The 20,242-nt window shown below is 40.7% G+C and overlaps 1 protein-coding gene across 1 annotated transcript; it reads right to left on the bottom strand.

Moving 5' to 3' along the window:
* Positions 1 to 459: 459 nt before the first annotated feature.
* LOC133831158 (upstream activation factor subunit UAF30) lies at positions 460 to 1,834 on the bottom strand. Its single transcript, XM_062261359.1, has 2 exons — positions 1,506 to 1,834; positions 460 to 808 (listed from the first exon to the last, which is right to left on the bottom strand). Exons 1-2 carry the CDS (start codon positions 1,746 to 1,748, stop codon positions 683 to 685), a joined length of 369 nt encoding a protein of 122 aa, XP_062117343.1. The 5' UTR covers positions 1,749 to 1,834; the 3' UTR covers positions 460 to 682.
* Between the last annotated feature and the right edge of the window lie 18,408 nt (positions 1,835 to 20,242).

Here is a 20,242-nt window from a genome sequence, read left to right as displayed (position 1 = left end):
CATCGCTGAAAGCTTGAGATCCACAAACGTACAATAATTAAAAGAAAAGTCCAGTCATAACTGATGGCTTTTCTTCTATGCTGGGAAATTTGTGTTGCCTTACAAGACATTAAACTATTTAAGTGCTTGACCTTTCTTATTTGGTATTTGGTGGTAGAATCCTTAAAATGAATGTCATCTTGTGAAACAATATCAAATTTGAAGAGGCTGGCATGAAGATCATGCAATTTTTTTAATCAAGAGCTGTGATTATTCTCTCTTAATCATTTGCATTACACTGGTTGAAGCCAACTATTGGGAGAACAAGTACACAAGGGATTTAAAATCAGTAAAACTAGACGGTTGTGCCAACTATACATTCTTCTTGGCGAAAAAAATGTATGATATGCATAATAAAACAAGTTTTGGCAAGTGAAAAAGCAGTACTGCTTGAAACTCATACGATTTTAATCACTCAACTGGCTAACATCTACCATCTTCATATCATATGACATCATTTCTCAATAGATGAGTCCAACAAGCATATGTTCTCCAGGGTCCAAACATAAGCACCCTTTTAGGATAAGTACAAGTTACCTTCCACATTTCAGAATAACAAATTACAAAGAGCAACCCATCCACCATCCCAAGTTCTACCTAAGAAAACCACAACATCCAGACACCAAAAGTTCCAAGCCCAGTTTTAGGAAGATTTGACAAAATGTAGAGACAGCAATCTTGCAATCTCCCCAAATCCAACCTTGTCTTTCCCAGCAAAGATGGTCTTCAGTTTCTCATCACAAAAGATCTCCTTCTTATTTGCTGGGTTCTGCAATTTATCCAAAGCATGGCCAAAAAACATCATGTACTGATTTAAAACAAGCTATTGAAAAAATCAAATTGGCACACTAAGTATGTTTGTCCCATCACAACCATTGAATGATGTGGGATAGACAAAGAACTCACAACAATCTACGGCCTTGATTGAACAACATGCTTTAGCATAACTACTGCACTGACACCTAAGCAAATAAAAAAGCCTAAGACAACAATCTGGCTGGGAGATAAATGAACTCTACCAACCAATTTGTGTACATTATGTGGCTCTTACCAACAATCCTTTCCCTCATCATCAAAGCTCTTGCAACCAAAATTACATATATGCATGGACAACCCAAGAGGGCAATCTCAACGAAAGAGAAATGAAGTCTACTTACATTTACCATTTGTGTAGTGTAGTTCTTTTCACTACACCAAAAAAATCACAGTAAACCTACACTCCCCCACATAACAAATAAATGGAAAACTATGAGAGAAAACACCCTTTTGTTCCTTTGTACCCAAATAACCTAAATGGTATAACCACATTCCAGAGTATCTAAACTAGGGCCTCATCAATAAATCTTTCACAAACCCTTTAAACGTTTGTTATTCGTCAAGTGAAAAATAAATAAATCATAACCCTTCAGCTTGGAAGGAAAAAAAAAACTTTTTTTTTCGTTGGGGTTTTTGAGAGAGAGAAGTACCTGCAGGTTATGGAGCTTGACGTATTCCCAAACTTTCTTAACAGCGTCACTTCGAGAGGCTTGTGGGGAGCCAAGGAAGCTGCCGAGTTGAGTAGAGACTGGGACCAACTTCATCAAACCAACGTTGGAACGAGCAGGCTTTGGAGCAGTAGCCGAAGCCGGAGACGACGCCGTTTTCAAAGCGGCCTCTTTGGCTGCGGCCATTAGAATCCTGCATCTTCCTCCCAATGTTCTGGCTGCCATGACAATCAATCTCCCTCTGGTTTTCTTCCCCAAATGAATTCAACTCTGAATATTTTCAGTTTCACAGTGAGCTCAGGCTCGGTAGAGAATCAAAAGTGTTTTATTGGAATTTTCATAATCTCTCCTAGGGCTTCTCTTCTGGGCCTAAGATCATTTGGGCCCAGGCTCTAGTTTCTATGTTGCATTTGGGCCATAGCTTAAAATGTAAATCAGTAAGAACTTTACAAAAATACACACAATTAATAAAAACATTTGAAAAATACGGTTGGGAAAAATAGTTACGAATACCTATATTGTATTTTAGAAAAAATACAGATTTTTTTTACAAAATAAGCAGTATCAAATTCGTAAGGGGCATGGTGCAAAATAACCCTTAATGTTTTGTGAAAGTAAGTAAATATCCATGTTTTTAATTTTGTAGTAAGATAGCCTAATCATTTATTTAATATCACATATTACCAAATACACCCTTTAACAAATTACTATTTTATTCTAAATATTTTAATATTATGGTATATGTATATTAGTTTTGTTTAATTAGTTTTTATTTTAAAGTTATTTTGATTTTTTTTTTGTTTTTTATGGGTTGTTGAATGATATACCATACTACAAAATATATATACTGAGTTGAAAAATAATATACCATCAAAACTTACAAAATTATTACTAAAAAATGTATATACTATGCTAACAAAGTTATATACTACCATTAAAATGTATATACCATGATACAAAATTATATACTACCACTATGTATAATAAAATAGAAATTAAATATCACAAAAAAAAAAATTATATACCATACCACAAAAAACATATACACTAATTGGAAAATAATATACCAACAACCTATAAAAAACTTAAAAAATCAATATAACTTTAAAATAAAAACTAATTAAACAAAACTAATATACATATACCACTATATTAAAGTCATACAATCCTAAATAAATAAATAAATTATAAAAAAAGGCAATTTAGGTAATCAACAATATAAAATTGTCATTTATCTACAATTTTAAAAATGATGACATTAGCTTCTTGATGGCTTTATTTTGGGTCATTTCCTATAATTTCTCAATTCGTAAATATGGATTAACAATTTTATAGCAAATATTTACAAAAATGCATTTACATAAACAACATTTATTAATTTGTATAAAAATAACATATTTTTTTTTTGTAGCAAAGATTTGCATAACTAATTTCATAACTAGGAAAATAAACTTTTGTCACGAATATTTATTAACTTGTATTAAGTTAATTGTATATGGACTGTATTTTTGTATATGTTTAATATGGGCTTAGGCCCTAATCCCATTACTTTAGACACATTAGATTGTATATAATACTTATATGGGTGTTTGGTATGAGGTTTGAGTTTGTGGGGGTAGAGTTAGAGGGGTTTAGATTAAGAGAATGTGATAGAGTTAGTGTTCAAAGGGGGTTAAGATTACCCTCAAATCAAGCTAAAAAATAGGATCCACTTGGAATCTCAGACCCCCAAGCCATAAAAAATAAACTTACCAAATATAAGATAGATTTGATATTCTCATTCCCACCAATTCAAACCCCCCATACCAAACACCCCCTAAGGGTGGATTAATGAAAGCAAGGAAACCAATTATCCCAATCTTGACATGCAACCACAGCTCTACCAGCCTAGCAAGCTCCTACCAATTTTTTTTCTCTAGCGTTTTTCCTTCAGCCAGCCACCACCACCACCACGATCTATATGTCTATACCCTTTATGTTTTACCCATACCGTATATTTACATATATACACCCAGTCGACCACACACAAAATTGTCTCTCTCTCTCTTATTCGTAGAACCCAATAGACCAATTATCCCATCCCTTTTACTATATATATATATAACACATCCCCACACAGTCACCTACCCCAGTCTAAATACCACACCACCTCGTTCTTTTTTTTTAACCACCACCGCTCATCCTCATGGCCGACGATGGGAAAATCGATCCCCACTCTCCCTATTATTTTGGGTCTGGGGATTGACCCAGAAATATGATCACTCACATGATCCTCTCTAATGACAATTATATTGCATGGGCACGTGCAATTAAGTTGTCCTTGAAAGCTCGCCGAAAGTTTGTGTTTGTGGATGGCACAATCACCAAACCGACGGAGAAGAAGAAACAACTCGATTAGGACACTGTTAATTCTATGCTTGTCTCATGGATCACGCGGACTCTTGATCCGAAATTGCTAGCCTCCATTCCTTTTCATGATGAAGCAAAACGTCTTTGGGATTATCTTGAGAAGCGTTTGTGCGTGGCCAATGATCCTTTACTTTCAACAATTGAGGGCTGATATTACCAACTGTAAGCAAACTACAACTATGTCTATTGATGATTATTATACTCGTTTGATGGGATTGTATGATGAATTGGATCATTTTACTTGTAATGTCGTTGGTCGGTTTGCTGTGGATCGGGAGGACGAAAAACTCCATAAATTTCTTGTAATGCTCCGACTAATTCTAAGACCTCGGACCATTAAAAACTACTAAGACATAGCTACTATTTTGGAATACATGCATAAAATAATAGAACTTTATTATAAAAATCCAAAATACGGGATCCCATTTTTATTACATAAAAACATAAAGAAAACATTAAACTTTACTTATTTGTTCAAATACTAAATGCGGAAAATAAATACATAAATTGAAAAGACTAAAAAATATAAACTTCATCCTCGATCTTCCAATAGTCCATTCATTCCGTCCATCCCCAATACACATGCCAAAGCTGCCATGAATCCATTACGCCCTCCAAGATTATTTTCCTGCACCATCTAAAATAAAAGGAATGAGCCTAATGCCCAGCAAGGAAAATCTATTAAAACATAATATAAAACATAAGACTAAAAACATATACTATAAAACATATAACGAAAAAACGTATATCATATAAACATAGGACTACAATATTAATGACCATTAACTCATTACCGTAGCATGTGATAAAACCATCTAGGTCCTCAGTCTACTAATCGAGGTAGGTTAGATCACAAAATAGTGTATGATAATCCATCTAGGTCCCCTGTCTACTAATCGAGGTAGGGTAAATCATAACTCTAATCTACAATAATGATAAAAATCATGGGATTTGATTTGCTATCTAAGCAACTATAATACCCAAGTGACTATAACATAAAACATATACATACATATACATAACACTATAACATAACATATCATAACACATATAATTTAACCTATTTTCCTTACCAAAAACTGGGATATTGGAGACAAGAACAGGATTGGAAAACTCCTAAAACCAAACAGTAAGAATCATGAGTTTCTAAAGAAATAAAGATGAGGAGAAGATCTAAACCATCAAGATAGAAACTAACTGAAAAACCTTAAGTTTCAAGAAATTTAAACACCTAACCAAAAGCCATAATAACAAGCTGGGATCTGAAAGAAAATGAAAGAAAATAAAAGAACTATAATGAATTAAACATGAGGATAAGAATACCTTTGATAGACTAGAACTTTGATCTACACCTCAATACCGAAATGGATTATCATATACTATTCTTAATAATTCTATCTAAACCATAGGTTATAATAAATAATATTTCTAGGACCAGCTATATTAATCAAACCTTATGTTAAAATTAATATTTCTAAACTATAGTTTAAGCTTATAAAATCCATAACTATTTTTATGAGTTTCCAACTAAATCCCGGCTTAAACCAATAATCACGAAAACTAAAATACGCTACATTTCTCATTGACATTAATGATGAGTTATATGCAAAAGTATGTTCTAATTTGTTGTCCACTTCTCCTTTACCTGATCTCAATCGTGTGTATCAAGTATGTCTTCAGGAAGAAAAGTCTTGGGGTATTGCTCGAGAGAGAGCAGACAAGGAGGACATCCATGCATTTTCTCTCCAAACTGCACGACCCAAGGCTTGCTTTACCAGTCTCGATAAATCAACATTGTATTGTTTTGTTTGTAAGCAAACGAGTCATGATGACGATTGTTGTTTCAAAATGCATGGATATCCAGATTGGTGGGAAGATTGGAATCGTGGTGCACAGGGCAGTGCACGACCCAATGCATAACCACCTCTTGCGGCTCCTCCGGCTGCTCCTCGTGGTCGGCCCAAAGCCGTGGCCGCCAAGGTCGTGGCTGCCACTACTGTGGCCGGTGGTGGGACCAATTCTGTGGTCTTTTCTCATGGGTCTTCTGGCACTTCTTTGCATGATTTAAAACCAGAGTAGGTTTAGATTTTATTGAATATGATTAATAATTGCCAGCATGATCAGATGATGGATGAGTTCTCTTCTTTTTCTTGGATTATTGATACTAATGCTTCTCACCATGTTGGTGACACTGAATCTTGTTTAATGGACACTCATCATATTTCTACATGTTCTGTTGGGTTACCTAACGACGCACATGTTGTTGCTACTAAGGCTGGTCGCGTTTTGTTGACTGATGGGTTGATACTTGAGCATGTTTTATTTGTACCACCGTTGCATTACAACATAATCTCGGTGTCACATTTAATTGATTATTCTAAATGTATTTTACAATTCATGGATTCTTTATGTGCTAAATAGGTCCTACGCTCGAGGAGTCTGATTGGAGCCGGTAAACGTAAGGATGGACTCTATTATTTTCGACGGATTCCTACAGTGTGTGTGGTAACGGTTCCAGAGATTTCAGATTTTGAGTTGTGGCATCGTCGTCTAGGGCATCCGTCTGATAGAGTCGTCAAGTTAATTTATGCTATTTCTTCCAGCACCTCTACAAAGATATTGAATAAAGCATGTGATGTTTGTCCTCAAGCAAAACAAAAACGTGATAGTTTTCCTGTTAGTGATAGTAAAGATAGTAGAATTTTTTAACTTATTCATTGTGATTTATGGGGCCAAAATAAGATACCCTCTTCGTGTGGAGCACATTATTTTTTGACTTTGGTGGATGATTTTTCAAGAGTTGTATGGGTTTATTTATTGCGTTCAAAAACAGAAGTTTATCAAGTTTTTTGTTAATTTTTTGCTATGATTGCCTGTCAGTTTGAAACAAATGTCAAATTAGTAAGGAGTGATAATGACATGGAGTTTAAATGTATGCTAGATTATTTTGATGCAAATGACATTATTTTTCAAACCTCTTGTGTTGCGACTCCCTAACAAAATGGTCGCGTGGAACGAAAACATCAACATATTCTTAATGTGGTTCGTGCTTTGATGTTTCAAGGCAGTCTTCCTATTACTTTTTGGGGAGAATGTGTGCTTGGTGCAGTGTATCTCATTAACAGAACTCCTTTTAGTTCGCTCCAAAATAAAACTCCCTTTGAAATTCTCTTTGGCCAGGCACCTGATTTTGATGAACTTAAGATTTTTGGTTGTTTAGCTTTTGCCCACAATCAAAAGGCCAATGGTAATAAATTTGCTCCTCAGAGTAGGAAGTGTGTGTTTGTTGGTTATCCACATGGGAAGAAAGGGTGGAAATTGTATGACCTTCTGAAAATTTCCTTATGAGACTGTATCTACTTCTCAAGTGTTTTCTTCTTCCTCGTCGCCACATGATTCTAATGTGGGGATTGATGTTGATTTTTTTTTATGACTTGGAATCTATTTTGGTTGATAACTATGCAGCCCCTGAGATTGGGACTAATACTGTGTTGGATATCACATCGCCTCTTGTGCCCATTGCACTTGTGTCTCCTTCTGTGTCCTCGGATGTCTTGGGGCGTGGGATACATGATAAGCATCCCTCCGTTCTTCTTCGGGATTTTGTTACCCACACTGTCCAATCTTCAAGTCCATCTGAGTGTTCATCGTCTTCTACCAGCTTCTCAGGTACTTCTTACCCCATAACACATTATGTGAATTGTCATAAGTTTTCTCCACGACATCGTGTTTTTCTTGCAGCTATCACTAAAGGCATTGAGCCTTATTCTTTTAAAGGCGCTATGCAAGATGAAGGTTGGCGCGAGGCTATGCAAAAATAAATTGCTGCTTTAGAAGCTAATGGCACCTGGGAAATGACAGTTTTACCTCCTCATAAAAAGGATCTTGGTTCTAAATGGGTACAAAATTAAATATAATGCGGATGGGCAAGTTGAGCTTCTTAAGGCTCGTCTTGTTATTTTTGTCAATCATCAAATTGAGGGGGTTAATTATAATGAAACTTTTGCTCCCATTGTGAAAATGGTCACTATTTGTGCCTTCTTAGCAGTTGCAGCGGTCAAGAATTGGGCTTTGCATCATATGGATGTTCATAATGCATTTCTGCATGGTGATATTGATGACGAAGTTTACATGAAACTTCCTCTTGGCTTCGATGTTCGCACTCCTGGTTTAGTGTGTCGTCTCAAGAAGTCTTTGTATGGTTTACGATAGACACTGCAGTGTTGGTTTGCTAGGTTAGCTACTTCTTTGAAGAATTATGCTTTCCTTCAGTCCTATTGAGATTACTCTTTGTCTACTCTACATCAAGGATCAGTTCAACTTAATGTCCTTGTATATGTTGATGATCTGATTATTTATGGTAATGATGCTTTCATTGTTGATCGTTTCAAGGCCTATTTGCATGAGTGTTTTCATATGAAAGATTTGGGTATGCTGAAATATTTTCTTGGCATTGAAATTGCTCGGAGTTCAGAGGGAATTTTCTTATGCCAACAGATATAGACTCTTGATATTATTGTTGAAGCTGGTTTGTTGGGGGCTCGTCCCGCTGGTTTTCCCATCGAGCAGAATCACATGTTGGCTCTAGCCAAATGACCTTTTCTCGCCGATCTCGAAAGGTATAGACCCCTTGTGGGTCATCTAATTTACTTATCATTCACACGTCTTGTCTTGGTTTATTATGCAACAACCTCATCAAGATCATTGGGATGTGGCGCTTTGCAAAGTTCGCTACTTAAAAGGGTGTCTAGGCCAAGGCATTCTTCTTCACACTGATTGTGAGTTATCTCTGATTGATTGGTGTGATTTTGATTGGGCCACTTGTCCTTTGACTCGACAGTCTCATACTGGTTGGATAGTTTTTCTTGGTTTTTCCCTGATTTCTTGGAAGACAAAGAAACAACACACGGTGTCATGGTCTTCTGCTGAGGCCAAGTATCATTCCATGGTGGCTATCACTTCGGAGTTGAAATGGCTTAAAGTTTTGCTTGCAAGTTTGGGTGTCTCCCATTTCCCAGTCATGCACTTATACTGTGATAGTCAATCAACACTCTACATTGCTCAAAATCCTGTCTTCCATACACATACCAAGCATATTAAAGTTGATTATCACTATGTTCGTGATGCCATTTGTGATGGCATTATCTCTACCACTCATGTCTCCACCGATGATCAGCTTGCCGACATTTTCACCAAGGCTCTTGGGAAGCGCAGGTTTTTGTATTTACTTCGCAAGTTGGGCATTTTTGATCTCCGTGGTCCAACTTGAGGGGGGGGGGGGTATTAAGTTAATTGTATATGGGCTATATTTTTGTATATGTTTAATATGGCCTTAGGCCCTAATCTCATTACTTTAGATACATTAGATTGTATATGTTATCCAGATTTCCGGATAGCGTTTAGATTGATGTCCTCGGGGAAGCAGAATTATCGATGTCTTTCACGGTAGGTGACCAGAGCTCGCGGATGGACAGAAAGGCTTCGCCTCTCCTGTGTAGTATCCGGATTACTCTTCCAAGCAAGCACAACACGAAAACTCGTCGACTCTCCCGGACTCCCGAAGGATACCCCTCGGGGAGGCCCCTTCCAGGAGAGGCTCTTCGAGTGGTCTCCGCGGAAACAGTTCCGTGCCTCGCACAGAACAAAACCGAACGGTCGAGTCCGGGAGAAGGCATATTTGGAACGATATCCGTCTGACACAGGATCCCGCCTGACACGCCCGTCAGGTCAAAGCCGCACACATCCCAGCACGCCTAAGGGTACCTTTTCGCCTACTGTTCCGCTGACAACTTGGAAAAGACGGCTGACTTTGTGTGTTCCCCATACTTTCACGTAAATATACCCACATAGAGTCTTGTAGCCATGCTACTACAGTAATTGTATCCCCTATTTATGGCTGGTGTAATTAAGACTCAGGTACGTAGAGAAAAACCCTAATCCGAAACCCTAGCTATAAAGACCCCTTCATTTTACAAGAAGAGGGACGACCAACAAATCACATAGCAAAAACTCTACTAAAATCTCTCTAGCTTCATCTTCTTCAAGAGAACCCGAGAGAAACACTGTGAGTGTGTGAAGTTCTTGTGCACCAGCCATCTTACTGTAACCTTTTCCAAGTATAATAACATCGACTCGTGGACTAGGGCTTGTTAACGCCTGAACCACGTAAAAACACTGTTTGTTTAGTTACATTTCAGCATTTCTACAGTTCTTATCTTTTTATTATTCTGTTTATATTCGTTTCCGAAAAACTCGGTAAACATTTTGGTGCTTTCATTGAGAGCTGTAGGAAGTTGTTAGTCAGCTCTTTTTCTGTGTACGTTTTTTGTATTCACTTCGTGCTAAAGAGATGGTGACTACGAGAAAATCCGCTGTTGACAAAAATGCTACGGTCAACCCCGATACCGTGATGGAAGATGTGGTGCAAAGCGAACCCTTGGACTACCAAGGTGAAGACCCGACATCCCGCCAGGATCGGGTCAGTACCGAAGATACAACATACTTAGAAGACGAAGAAGAGTATGTCCAAGACGGTTATTACAAGGACGGCTGCTACTACGAGAAGGACCCAAAACTGGTCCAAGTAGCCAAAGAACTGGTGGCCACCAAGGCCAAGCTTGCTGAGCAGGAGCGCGTCTCCGAAAGAATGCAACGCATGATGGAGCGCCTCCAAAGTAAGTTCGGAGACCTAGGCGACTCGAACGAGGATGCCTCTATTTTAGGTGGTGCTGATGCCCCCATGCCGGATCCAGCCGCTGCTGGACCATCCAAAGCCGCCCCTAACAAGGGCAAAGAAAAAGTTGGAGAGCCTGTGCGCGCTGACGTCCCTGCACCTCCTAAAGGCGTGAATCACCAGGCCGACTGCCCCCCCCGCGCGCAGAAGGTCTCTGGCGCTCCTAAGCCCAGACGTCCTTCAGCTCCAAGGGGGCACTCTGTGCCTAAAGGGCCCGGTGCTAAGGCACCCAGGCCTAGGGGAAGGAACAACCGCCCCAGTGATTCCGTCAACCAGGACGGTCGGGCTGCGAACTCGCACTCCGAGGATAGCTGGTCCACGGTGGACCTAAGAAGAAGGTTGGAGGCCAAGTATGAAAAGGCCAAAGGAGAAAAGGCCCGACCTCGCAGAGATGACCTCCGAAATCATATTAATGACAAGCTCCGGGGACGTGACCTCCCGGAGAGTGATACGAAGAGGCTCGAGGAGCAGATTGCGGCCTTGACCAAGCTGGTCCGGAAGCAAAGTGGGGCCCTGTCAGACTCTGAGGATGAAGACCCGGAGCCATGTATTCAGAGGATCGCGGAAACGTCCCTCCCGGATAACTTCAAAATGCCTCACATAGAATTATATGATAGGAGGACAGACCCGCGTACCCACCTAGCTAAATACAATAAAATGATGCAAGTGGCGCGTGTCAGTGAGGACGCCAAATGCATGTGCTTCTCACTCACCCTTACCAAGTCCGCGGAGGACTGGTGGAAAAGATTAGCTCCCGGATCGATCCACAGTTGGAAGGAGCTACAGTCCGCGTTTAGGAGGCAGTTTATTGCTGCCCGCGACCACGACATGGAGGTTGGTTCCTTAACCAACATCAAGCAGCAACCCACTGAGAACCTCAAAGCTTTCATTCAGAGAATGATGGAAGCTGCTGCAAAAACCAAGGTCAGCGATGACATGAAGCTGATCGCCCTTCAATCAGGCCTTACTGTCGGCTCCCTGCTATGGGGGGAAATGCAAAGGAGGCGGGCAGAAACGCTGTCCGAATTCATGTCAAAAGCTCAGGGAATCATCAACCTTGAGGATGCCTACCAGCAGGCCTTTGGAGTTCCCCCGGCTCCAACGCCTTCCGTGACTGCGCCGAGCTTTGCTTCGCAAGCTCCCGCACCAGCCCTCACGTTTCCAGGAGCCCGATTCACTCCAAGTGTGTATGGGCCTTCCGCATCTGCTCAGACGCCGAGTCAAACCCATTTCTCTGGGTACGGAGCAGTACAAACCGGATGTAGTATCGCTCCTGGCATGCCGCAGCCGCAAGCGGAAGCCCCAGAATGAAATTTGAGCCAATCGCGGAGCAAACGAAGCGGAAGAAACTCCAACCGGGGAGACCATTCAAAGAAACCCCGGAAGGACTATGAGCCCAAGTTCACGGAATATACCAGTTTGATAGACTCGCGAGAGAATGTCTATCGGGCGACCTGTAATATGGTCAACTACAGGAAGCCCCCGAAAGTGTCTCACGGAGGAAGGCGTCCGCGAGACTCCAATAAGAGGTGTGAGTTCCACGGAGACGTGGGGCACACCACGAATGAGTGCCTTCAGCTGAAGGATGATATCGAGTCCCTGGCAAGAGAGGGACACCTCGGTCAGTGGGTGAGGATACCCATTATCTATCCCGGACAGGGGGTAGTTCACGGAGCTGCATATTCCCCGGGACAGAGGGGGGCCGCTAGCGCTCCTGGAGCCGGTCACCCCCAAGCTCCCGGGTCTCAGTTCCCAGCACTTCCTGCTCCACCCGCTCCGGCGCCCATTGCCTTGTTGGCTCCAGGACCAGGCAACCCATATCCGCCCGGCCTTGCTTCGCCACCCGTTGACGGACACGTCGCCACCATTTCCGGAGGACCGCACCTTGCCGGAAGTACCCGCAACTCCCAGAAGAGGTACTTGAGGGAGTTAGAGCACGCCGAGGAGATGTGCGCCTTGGTTCAATCACCTGCTCAACGTCCCCGAATGATGGATCTTCCCATCACCTTCACGGAGGACGATGCTCGACATGTGCACTTCCCCCACAACGATCCCCTCGTGGTGGAAGCCCAGATTGCCAATAAGAAGGTCTCACGGATCTTGGTCGATAACGGAAGCTCCGTGAACATCCTCTTCAAAGCGGCCTTCCACGCGATCGGATTGACCGAGACGGACCTGGCCCCTTGCCCCATCCAGCTTCAAGGTTTCAATGGGGACGCACTCATGCCATTAGGAAAAATTCAACTTCCAGTCACCCTCAGAGGAGAAAGCGACGCTTGTGCCTTCAAGCATAGCACATTCGTGGTGGTCGACTGCCCCACGGCGTATAATGCCATCTTAGGCCGACCGGTCCTGATCGATTGTGGGGCCATAACCTCGATACGCCACTTATGTTTGAAGTTTCCATGCGACGATGGGCGTATTGGCACCCTCCGAGGAGACCAACGAAGTGCACGGAGCTGTTATAACGTCTCCGTCCGATCCGTCTGCACGGTCCAGGAGATGTTTGCTGCCATTCCTTTGGCGGAAGAATTACCGGAAACTGGGGGTGCTCAGGAGGCATACTTTGACGAACTCGACCCAAGAGTGGGAATCGAGAAAGAAATAGAGCCGATGGAGGAAGTCGAAGAGGTGATCCTCAACCCGGGAGAACCCACCAAAGTCATTCAGGTGGGGAAAAACCTGCCGTCGGCCATTCGAGATAAAATCGTGGCCACTGTGAAGGATAATCAGGATATCCTGGCATGGTGCCACGCTGATATGACGGGGATTAATCCCAATGTTGCGTGCCACGCTCTCAACATAGACCCATCTGCAACTCCAATTCGCCAAAAGAGGAGGCCGCTGGACCCAGTGAGAGCCGAAGCCGTCAAAGCTGAAGTGGACAAATTGATGTCCATAGGCTTTCTCCAGGAGTCGCACTATCCCGTGTGGTTGGCCAACCCAGTTCTGGTCCTGAAACCCGATGGGTCCTGGAGAATGTGCATTGACTTCACGGACCTAAACAAGGCCTGCCCGAAAGATTGTTTCCCTCTTCCGCGAATCGATCAGATGGTAGACGCTACTTCCGGGTACGAACTCCTATCCTTCATGGATGCGTACTCCGGATACAACCAGATCAAGATGCATGTCGCGGACCAGGAACACACCAGCTTCCTCACGGACAAGGGTGTCTACTGTTACGCGGTCATGCCTTTCGGTTTGAAGAACGCTGGGGCGACGTACCAGCGTCTGGTAAACAGAATGTTCAAGGACCAACTGGGGAGGAACATGGAGGTGTACGTGGACGACATGTTGGTAAAGTCCAAGACCTCCGGGGACCACAGTGACGACCTTGAGGAAGCTTTCGCCGTGATCCGAAAGTACGGGATGAAACTAAATCCAAAGAAATTTACTTTCGGGGTCTCGTCTGGGAAGTTCCTCGGTTTCATTGTCAGCTCCCGCGGAGTGGAAGCCAACCCTGAGAAAATAAAGGCGTTCATAGATATGCCTTCCCCCCGGACTGTATTTTTGTATATGTTTAATATGGGCTTAGGCCCTAATCCCATTACTTTAGACACATTAGATTGTATATAATACTTATATGGGTGTTTGGTATGAGGTTTGAGTTTGTGGGGGTAGAGTTAGAGGGGTTTAGATTAAGAGAATGTGATAGAGTTAGTGTTCAAAGGGGGTTAAGATTACCCTCAAATCAAGCTAAAAAATAGGATCCACTTGGAATCTCAGACCCCCAAGCCATAAAAAATAAACTTACCAAATATAAGATAGATTTGATATTCTCATTCCCACCAATTCAAACCCCCCATACCAAACACCCCCTAAGGGTGGATTAATGAAAGCAAGGAAACCAATTATCCCAATCTTGACATGCAACCACAGCTCTACCAGCCTAGCAAGCTCCTACCAATTTTTTTTCTCTAGCGTTTTTCCTTCAGCCAGCCACCACCACCACCACGATCTATATGTCTATACCCTTTATGTTTTACCCATACCGTATATTTACATATATACACCCAGTCGACCACACACAAAATTGTCTCTCTCTCTCTTATTCGTAGAACCCAATAGACCAATTATCCCATCCCTTTTACTATATATATATATAACACATCCCCACACAGTCACCTACCCCAGTCTAAATACCACACCACCTCGTTCTTTTTTTTTAACCACCACCGCTCATCCTCATGGCCGACGATGGGAAAATCGATCCCCACTCTCCCTATTATTTTGGGTCTGGGGATTGACCCAGAAATATGATCACTCACATGATCCTCTCTAATGACAATTATATTGCATGGGCACGTGCAATTAAGTTGTCCTTGAAAGCTCGCCGAAAGTTTGTGTTTGTGGATGGCACAATCACCAAACCGACGGAGAAGAAGAAACAACTCGATTAGGACACTGTTAATTCTATGCTTGTCTCATGGATCACGCGGACTCTTGATCCGAAATTGCTAGCCTCCATTCCTTTTCATGATGAAGCAAAACGTCTTTGGGATTATCTTGAGAAGCGTTTGTGCGTGGCCAATGATCCTTTACTTTCAACAATTGAGGGCTGATATTACCAACTGTAAGCAAACTACAACTATGTCTATTGATGATTATTATACTCGTTTGATGGGATTGTATGATGAATTGGATCATTTTACTTGTAATGTCGTTGGTCGGTTTGCTGTGGATCGGGAGGACGAAAAACTCCATAAATTTCTTGTAATGCTCCGACTAATTCTAAGACCTCGGACCATTAAAAACTACTAAGACATAGCTACTATTTTGGAATACATGCATAAAATAATAGAACTTTATTATAAAAATCCAAAATACGGGATCCCATTTTTATTACATAAAAACATAAAGAAAACATTAAACTTTACTTATTTGTTCAAATACTAAATGCGGAAAATAAATACATAAATTGAAAAGACTAAAAAATATAAACTTCATCCTCGATCTTCCAATAGTCCATTCATTCCGTCCATCCCCAATACACATGCCAAAGCTGCCATGAATCCATTACGCCCTCCAAGATTATTTTCCTGCACCATCTAAAATAAAAGGAATGAGCCTAATGCCCAGCAAGGAAAATCTATTAAAACATAATATAAAACATAAGACTAAAAACATATACTATAAAACATATAACGAAAAAACGTATATCATATAAACATAGGACTACAATATTAATGACCATTAACTCATTACCGTAGCATGTGATAAAACCATCTAGGTCCTCAGTCTACTAATCGAGGTAGGTTAGATCACAAAATAGTGTATGATAATCCATCTAGGTCCCCTGTCTACTAATCGAGGTAGGGTAAATCATAACTCTAATCTACAATAATGATAAAAATCATGGGATTTGATTTGCTATCTAAGCAACTATAATACCCAAGTGACTATAACATAAAACATATACATACATATACATAACACTATAACATAACATATCATAACACATATAATTTAACCTATTTTCCTTACCAAAAACTGGGATATTGGAGACAAGAACAGGATTGGAAAACTCCTAAAACCAAACAGTAAGAATCATGAGTTTCTAAAGAAATAAAGATGAGGAGAAGATCTAAACCATCAAGATAGAAACTAACTGAAAAACCTTAAGTTTCAAGAAATTTAAACACCTAACCAAAAGCCATAATAACAAGCTGGGATCTGAAAGAAAATGAAAGAAAATAAAAGAACTATAATGAATTAAACATGAGGATAAGAATACCTTTGATAGACTAGAACTTTGATCTACACCTCAATACCGAAATGGATTATCATATACTATTCTTAATAATTCTATCTAAACCATAGGTTATAATAAATAATATTTCTAGGACCAGCTATATTAATCAAACCTTATGTTAAAATTAATATTTCTAAACTATAGTTTAAGCTTATAAAATCCATAACTATTTTTATGAGTTTCCAACTAAATCCCGGCTTAAACCAATAATCACGAAAACTAAAATACGCTACATTTCTCATTGACATTAATGATGAGTTATATGCAAAAGTATGTTCTAATTTGTTGTCCACTTCTCCTTTACCTGATCTCAATCGTGTGTATCAAGTATGTCTTCAGGAAGAAAAGTCTTGGGGTATTGCTCGAGAGAGAGCAGACAAGGAGGACATCCATGCATTTTCTCTCCAAACTGCACGACCCAAGGCTTGCTTTACCAGTCTCGATAAATCAACATTGTATTGTTTTGTTTGTAAGCAAACGAGTCATGATGACGATTGTTGTTTCAAAATGCATGGATATCCAGATTGGTGGGAAGATTGGAATCGTGGTGCACAGGGCAGTGCACGACCCAATGCATAACCACCTCTTGCGGCTCCTCCGGCTGCTCCTCGTGGTCGGCCCAAAGCCGTGGCCGCCAAGGTCGTGGCTGCCACTACTGTGGCCGGTGGTGGGACCAATTCTGTGGTCTTTTCTCATGGGTCTTCTGGCACTTCTTTGCATGATTTAAAACCAGAGTAGGTTTAGATTTTATTGAATATGATTAATAATTGCCAGCATGATCAGATGATGGATGAGTTCTCTTCTTTTTCTTGGATTATTGATACTAATGCTTCTCACCATGTTGGTGACACTGAATCTTGTTTAATGGACACTCATCATATTTCTACATGTTCTGTTGGGTTACCTAACGACGCACATGTTGTTGCTACTAAGGCTGGTCGCGTTTTGTTGACTGATGGGTTGATACTTGAGCATGTTTTATTTGTACCACCGTTGCATTACAACATAATCTCGGTGTCACATTTAATTGATTATTCTAAATGTATTTTACAATTCATGGATTCTTTATGTGCTAAATAGGTCCTACGCTCGAGGAGTCTGATTGGAGCCGGTAAACGTAAGGATGGACTCTATTATTTTCGACGGATTCCTACAGTGTGTGTGGTAACGGTTCCAGAGATTTCAGATTTTGAGTTGTGGCATCGTCGTCTAGGGCATCCGTCTGATAGAGTCGTCAAGTTAATTTATGCTATTTCTTCCAGCACCTCTACAAAGATATTGAATAAAGCATGTGATGTTTGTCCTCAAGCAAAACAAAAACGTGATAGTTTTCCTGTTAGTGATAGTAAAGATAGTAGAATTTTTTAACTTATTCATTGTGATTTATGGGGCCAAAATAAGATACCCTCTTCGTGTGGAGCACATTATTTTTTGACTTTGGTGGATGATTTTTCAAGAGTTGTATGGGTTTATTTATTGCGTTCAAAAACAGAAGTTTATCAAGTTTTTTGTTAATTTTTTGCTATGATTGCCTGTCAGTTTGAAACAAATGTCAAATTAGTAAGGAGTGATAATGACATGGAGTTTAAATGTATGCTAGATTATTTTGATGCAAATGACATTATTTTTCAAACCTCTTGTGTTGCGACTCCCTAACAAAATGGTCGCGTGGAACGAAAACATCAACATATTCTTAATGTGGTTCGTGCTTTGATGTTTCAAGGCAGTCTTCCTATTACTTTTTGGGGAGAATGTGTGCTTGGTGCAGTGTATCTCATTAACAGAACTCCTTTTAGTTCGCTCCAAAATAAAACTCCCTTTGAAATTCTCTTTGGCCAGGCACCTGATTTTGATGAACTTAAGATTTTTGGTTGTTTAGCTTTTGCCCACAATCAAAAGGCCAATGGTAATAAATTTGCTCCTCAGAGTAGGAAGTGTGTGTTTGTTGGTTATCCACATGGGAAGAAAGGGTGGAAATTGTATGACCTTCTGAAAATTTCCTTATGAGACTGTATCTACTTCTCAAGTGTTTTCTTCTTCCTCGTCGCCACATGATTCTAATGTGGGGATTGATGTTGATTTTTTTTTATGACTTGGAATCTATTTTGGTTGATAACTATGCAGCCCCTGAGATTGGGACTAATACTGTGTTGGATATCACATCGCCTCTTGTGCCCATTGCACTTGTGTCTCCTTCTGTGTCCTCGGATGTCTTGGGGCGTGGGATACATGATAAGCATCCCTCCGTTCTTCTTCGGGATTTTGTTACCCACACTGTCCAATCTTCAAGTCCATCTGAGTGTTCATCGTCTTCTACCAGCTTCTCAGGTACTTCTTACCCCATAACACATTATGTGAATTGTCATAAGTTTTCTCCACGACATCGTGTTTTTCTTGCAGCTATCACTAAAGGCATTGAGCCTTATTCTTTTAAAGGCGCTATGCAAGATGAAGGTTGGCGCGAGGCTATGCAAAAATAAATTGCTGCTTTAGAAGCTAATGGCACCTGGGAAATGACAGTTTTACCTCCTCATAAAAAGGATCTTGGTTCTAAATGGGTACAAAATTAAATATAATGCGGATGGGCAAGTTGAGCTTCTTAAGGCTCGTCTTGTTATTTTTGTCAATCATCAAATTGAGGGGGTTAATTATAATGAAACTTTTGCTCCCATTGTGAAAATGGTCACTATTTGTGCCTTCTTAGCAGTTGCAGCGGTCAAGAATTGGGCTTTGCATCATATGGATGTTCATAATGCATTTCTGCATGGTGATATTGATGACGAAGTTTACATGAAACTTCCTCTTGGCTTCGATGTTCGCACTCCTGGTTTAGTGTGTCGTCTCAAGAAGTCTTTGTATGGTTTACGATAGACACTGCAGTGTTGGTTTGCTAGGTTAGCTACTTCTTTGAAGAATTATGCTTTCCTTCAGTCCTATTGAGATTACTCTTTGTCTACTCTACATCAAGGATCAGTTCAACTTAATGTCCTTGTATATGTTGATGATCTGATTATTTATGGTAATGATGCTTTCATTGTTGATCGTTTCAAGGCCTATTTGCATGAGTGTTTTCATATGAAAGATTTGGGTATGCTGAAATATTTTCTTGGCATTGAAATTGCTCGGAGTTCAGAGGGAATTTTCTTATGCCAACAGATATAGACTCTTGATATTATTGTTGAAGCTGGTTTGTTGGGGGCTCGTCCCGCTGGTTTTCCCATCGAGCAAAATCACATGTTGGCTCTAGCCAAATGACCTTTTCTCGCCGATCTCGAAAGGTATAGACCCCTTGTGGGTCATCTAATTTACTTATCATTCACACGTCTTGTCTTGGTTTATTATGCAACAACCTCATCAAGATCATTGGGATGTGGCGCTTTGCAAAGTTCGCTACTTAAAAGGGTGTCTAGGCCAAGGCATTCTTCTTCACACTGATTGTGAGTTATCTCTGATTGATTGGTGTGATTTTGATTGGGCCACTTGTCCTTTGACTCGACAGTCTCATACTGGTTGGATAGTTTTTCTTGGTTTTTCCCTGATTTCTTGGAAGACAAAGAAACAACACACGGTGTCATGGTCTTCTGCTGAGGCCAAGTATCATTCCATGGTGGCTATCACTTCGGAGTTGAAATGGCTTAAAGTTTTGCTTGCAAGTTTGGGTGTCTCCCATTTCCCAGTCATGCACTTATACTGTGATAGTCAATCAACACTCTACATTGCTCAAAATCCTGTCTTCCATACACATACCAAGCATATTAAAGTTGATTATCACTATGTTCGTGATGCCATTTGTGATGGCATTATCTCTACCACTCATGTCTCCAC

This window comes from Humulus lupulus, chromosome 4 (genome assembly GCF_963169125.1).
Source record: "Humulus lupulus chromosome 4, drHumLupu1.1, whole genome shotgun sequence".
Lineage (NCBI taxonomy): Eukaryota > Viridiplantae > Streptophyta > Magnoliopsida > Rosales > Cannabaceae > Humulus > Humulus lupulus.
This window is presented reverse-complemented; position numbering and strand designations above follow the sequence as displayed.

Coding starts and splice junctions, on each gene's coding strand:
- LOC133831158 (XM_062261359.1), bottom strand. CDS start 1,748: ATGGCAGCCAGAACATTGGGAGGAAGATGCAGGATTCTAATGGCCGCA. Junction 809..1,505: donor TCAAGCTCCATAACCTGCAG/GTACTTCTCTCT, acceptor GATAAATTGCAG/AACCCAGCAAATAAGAAGGA.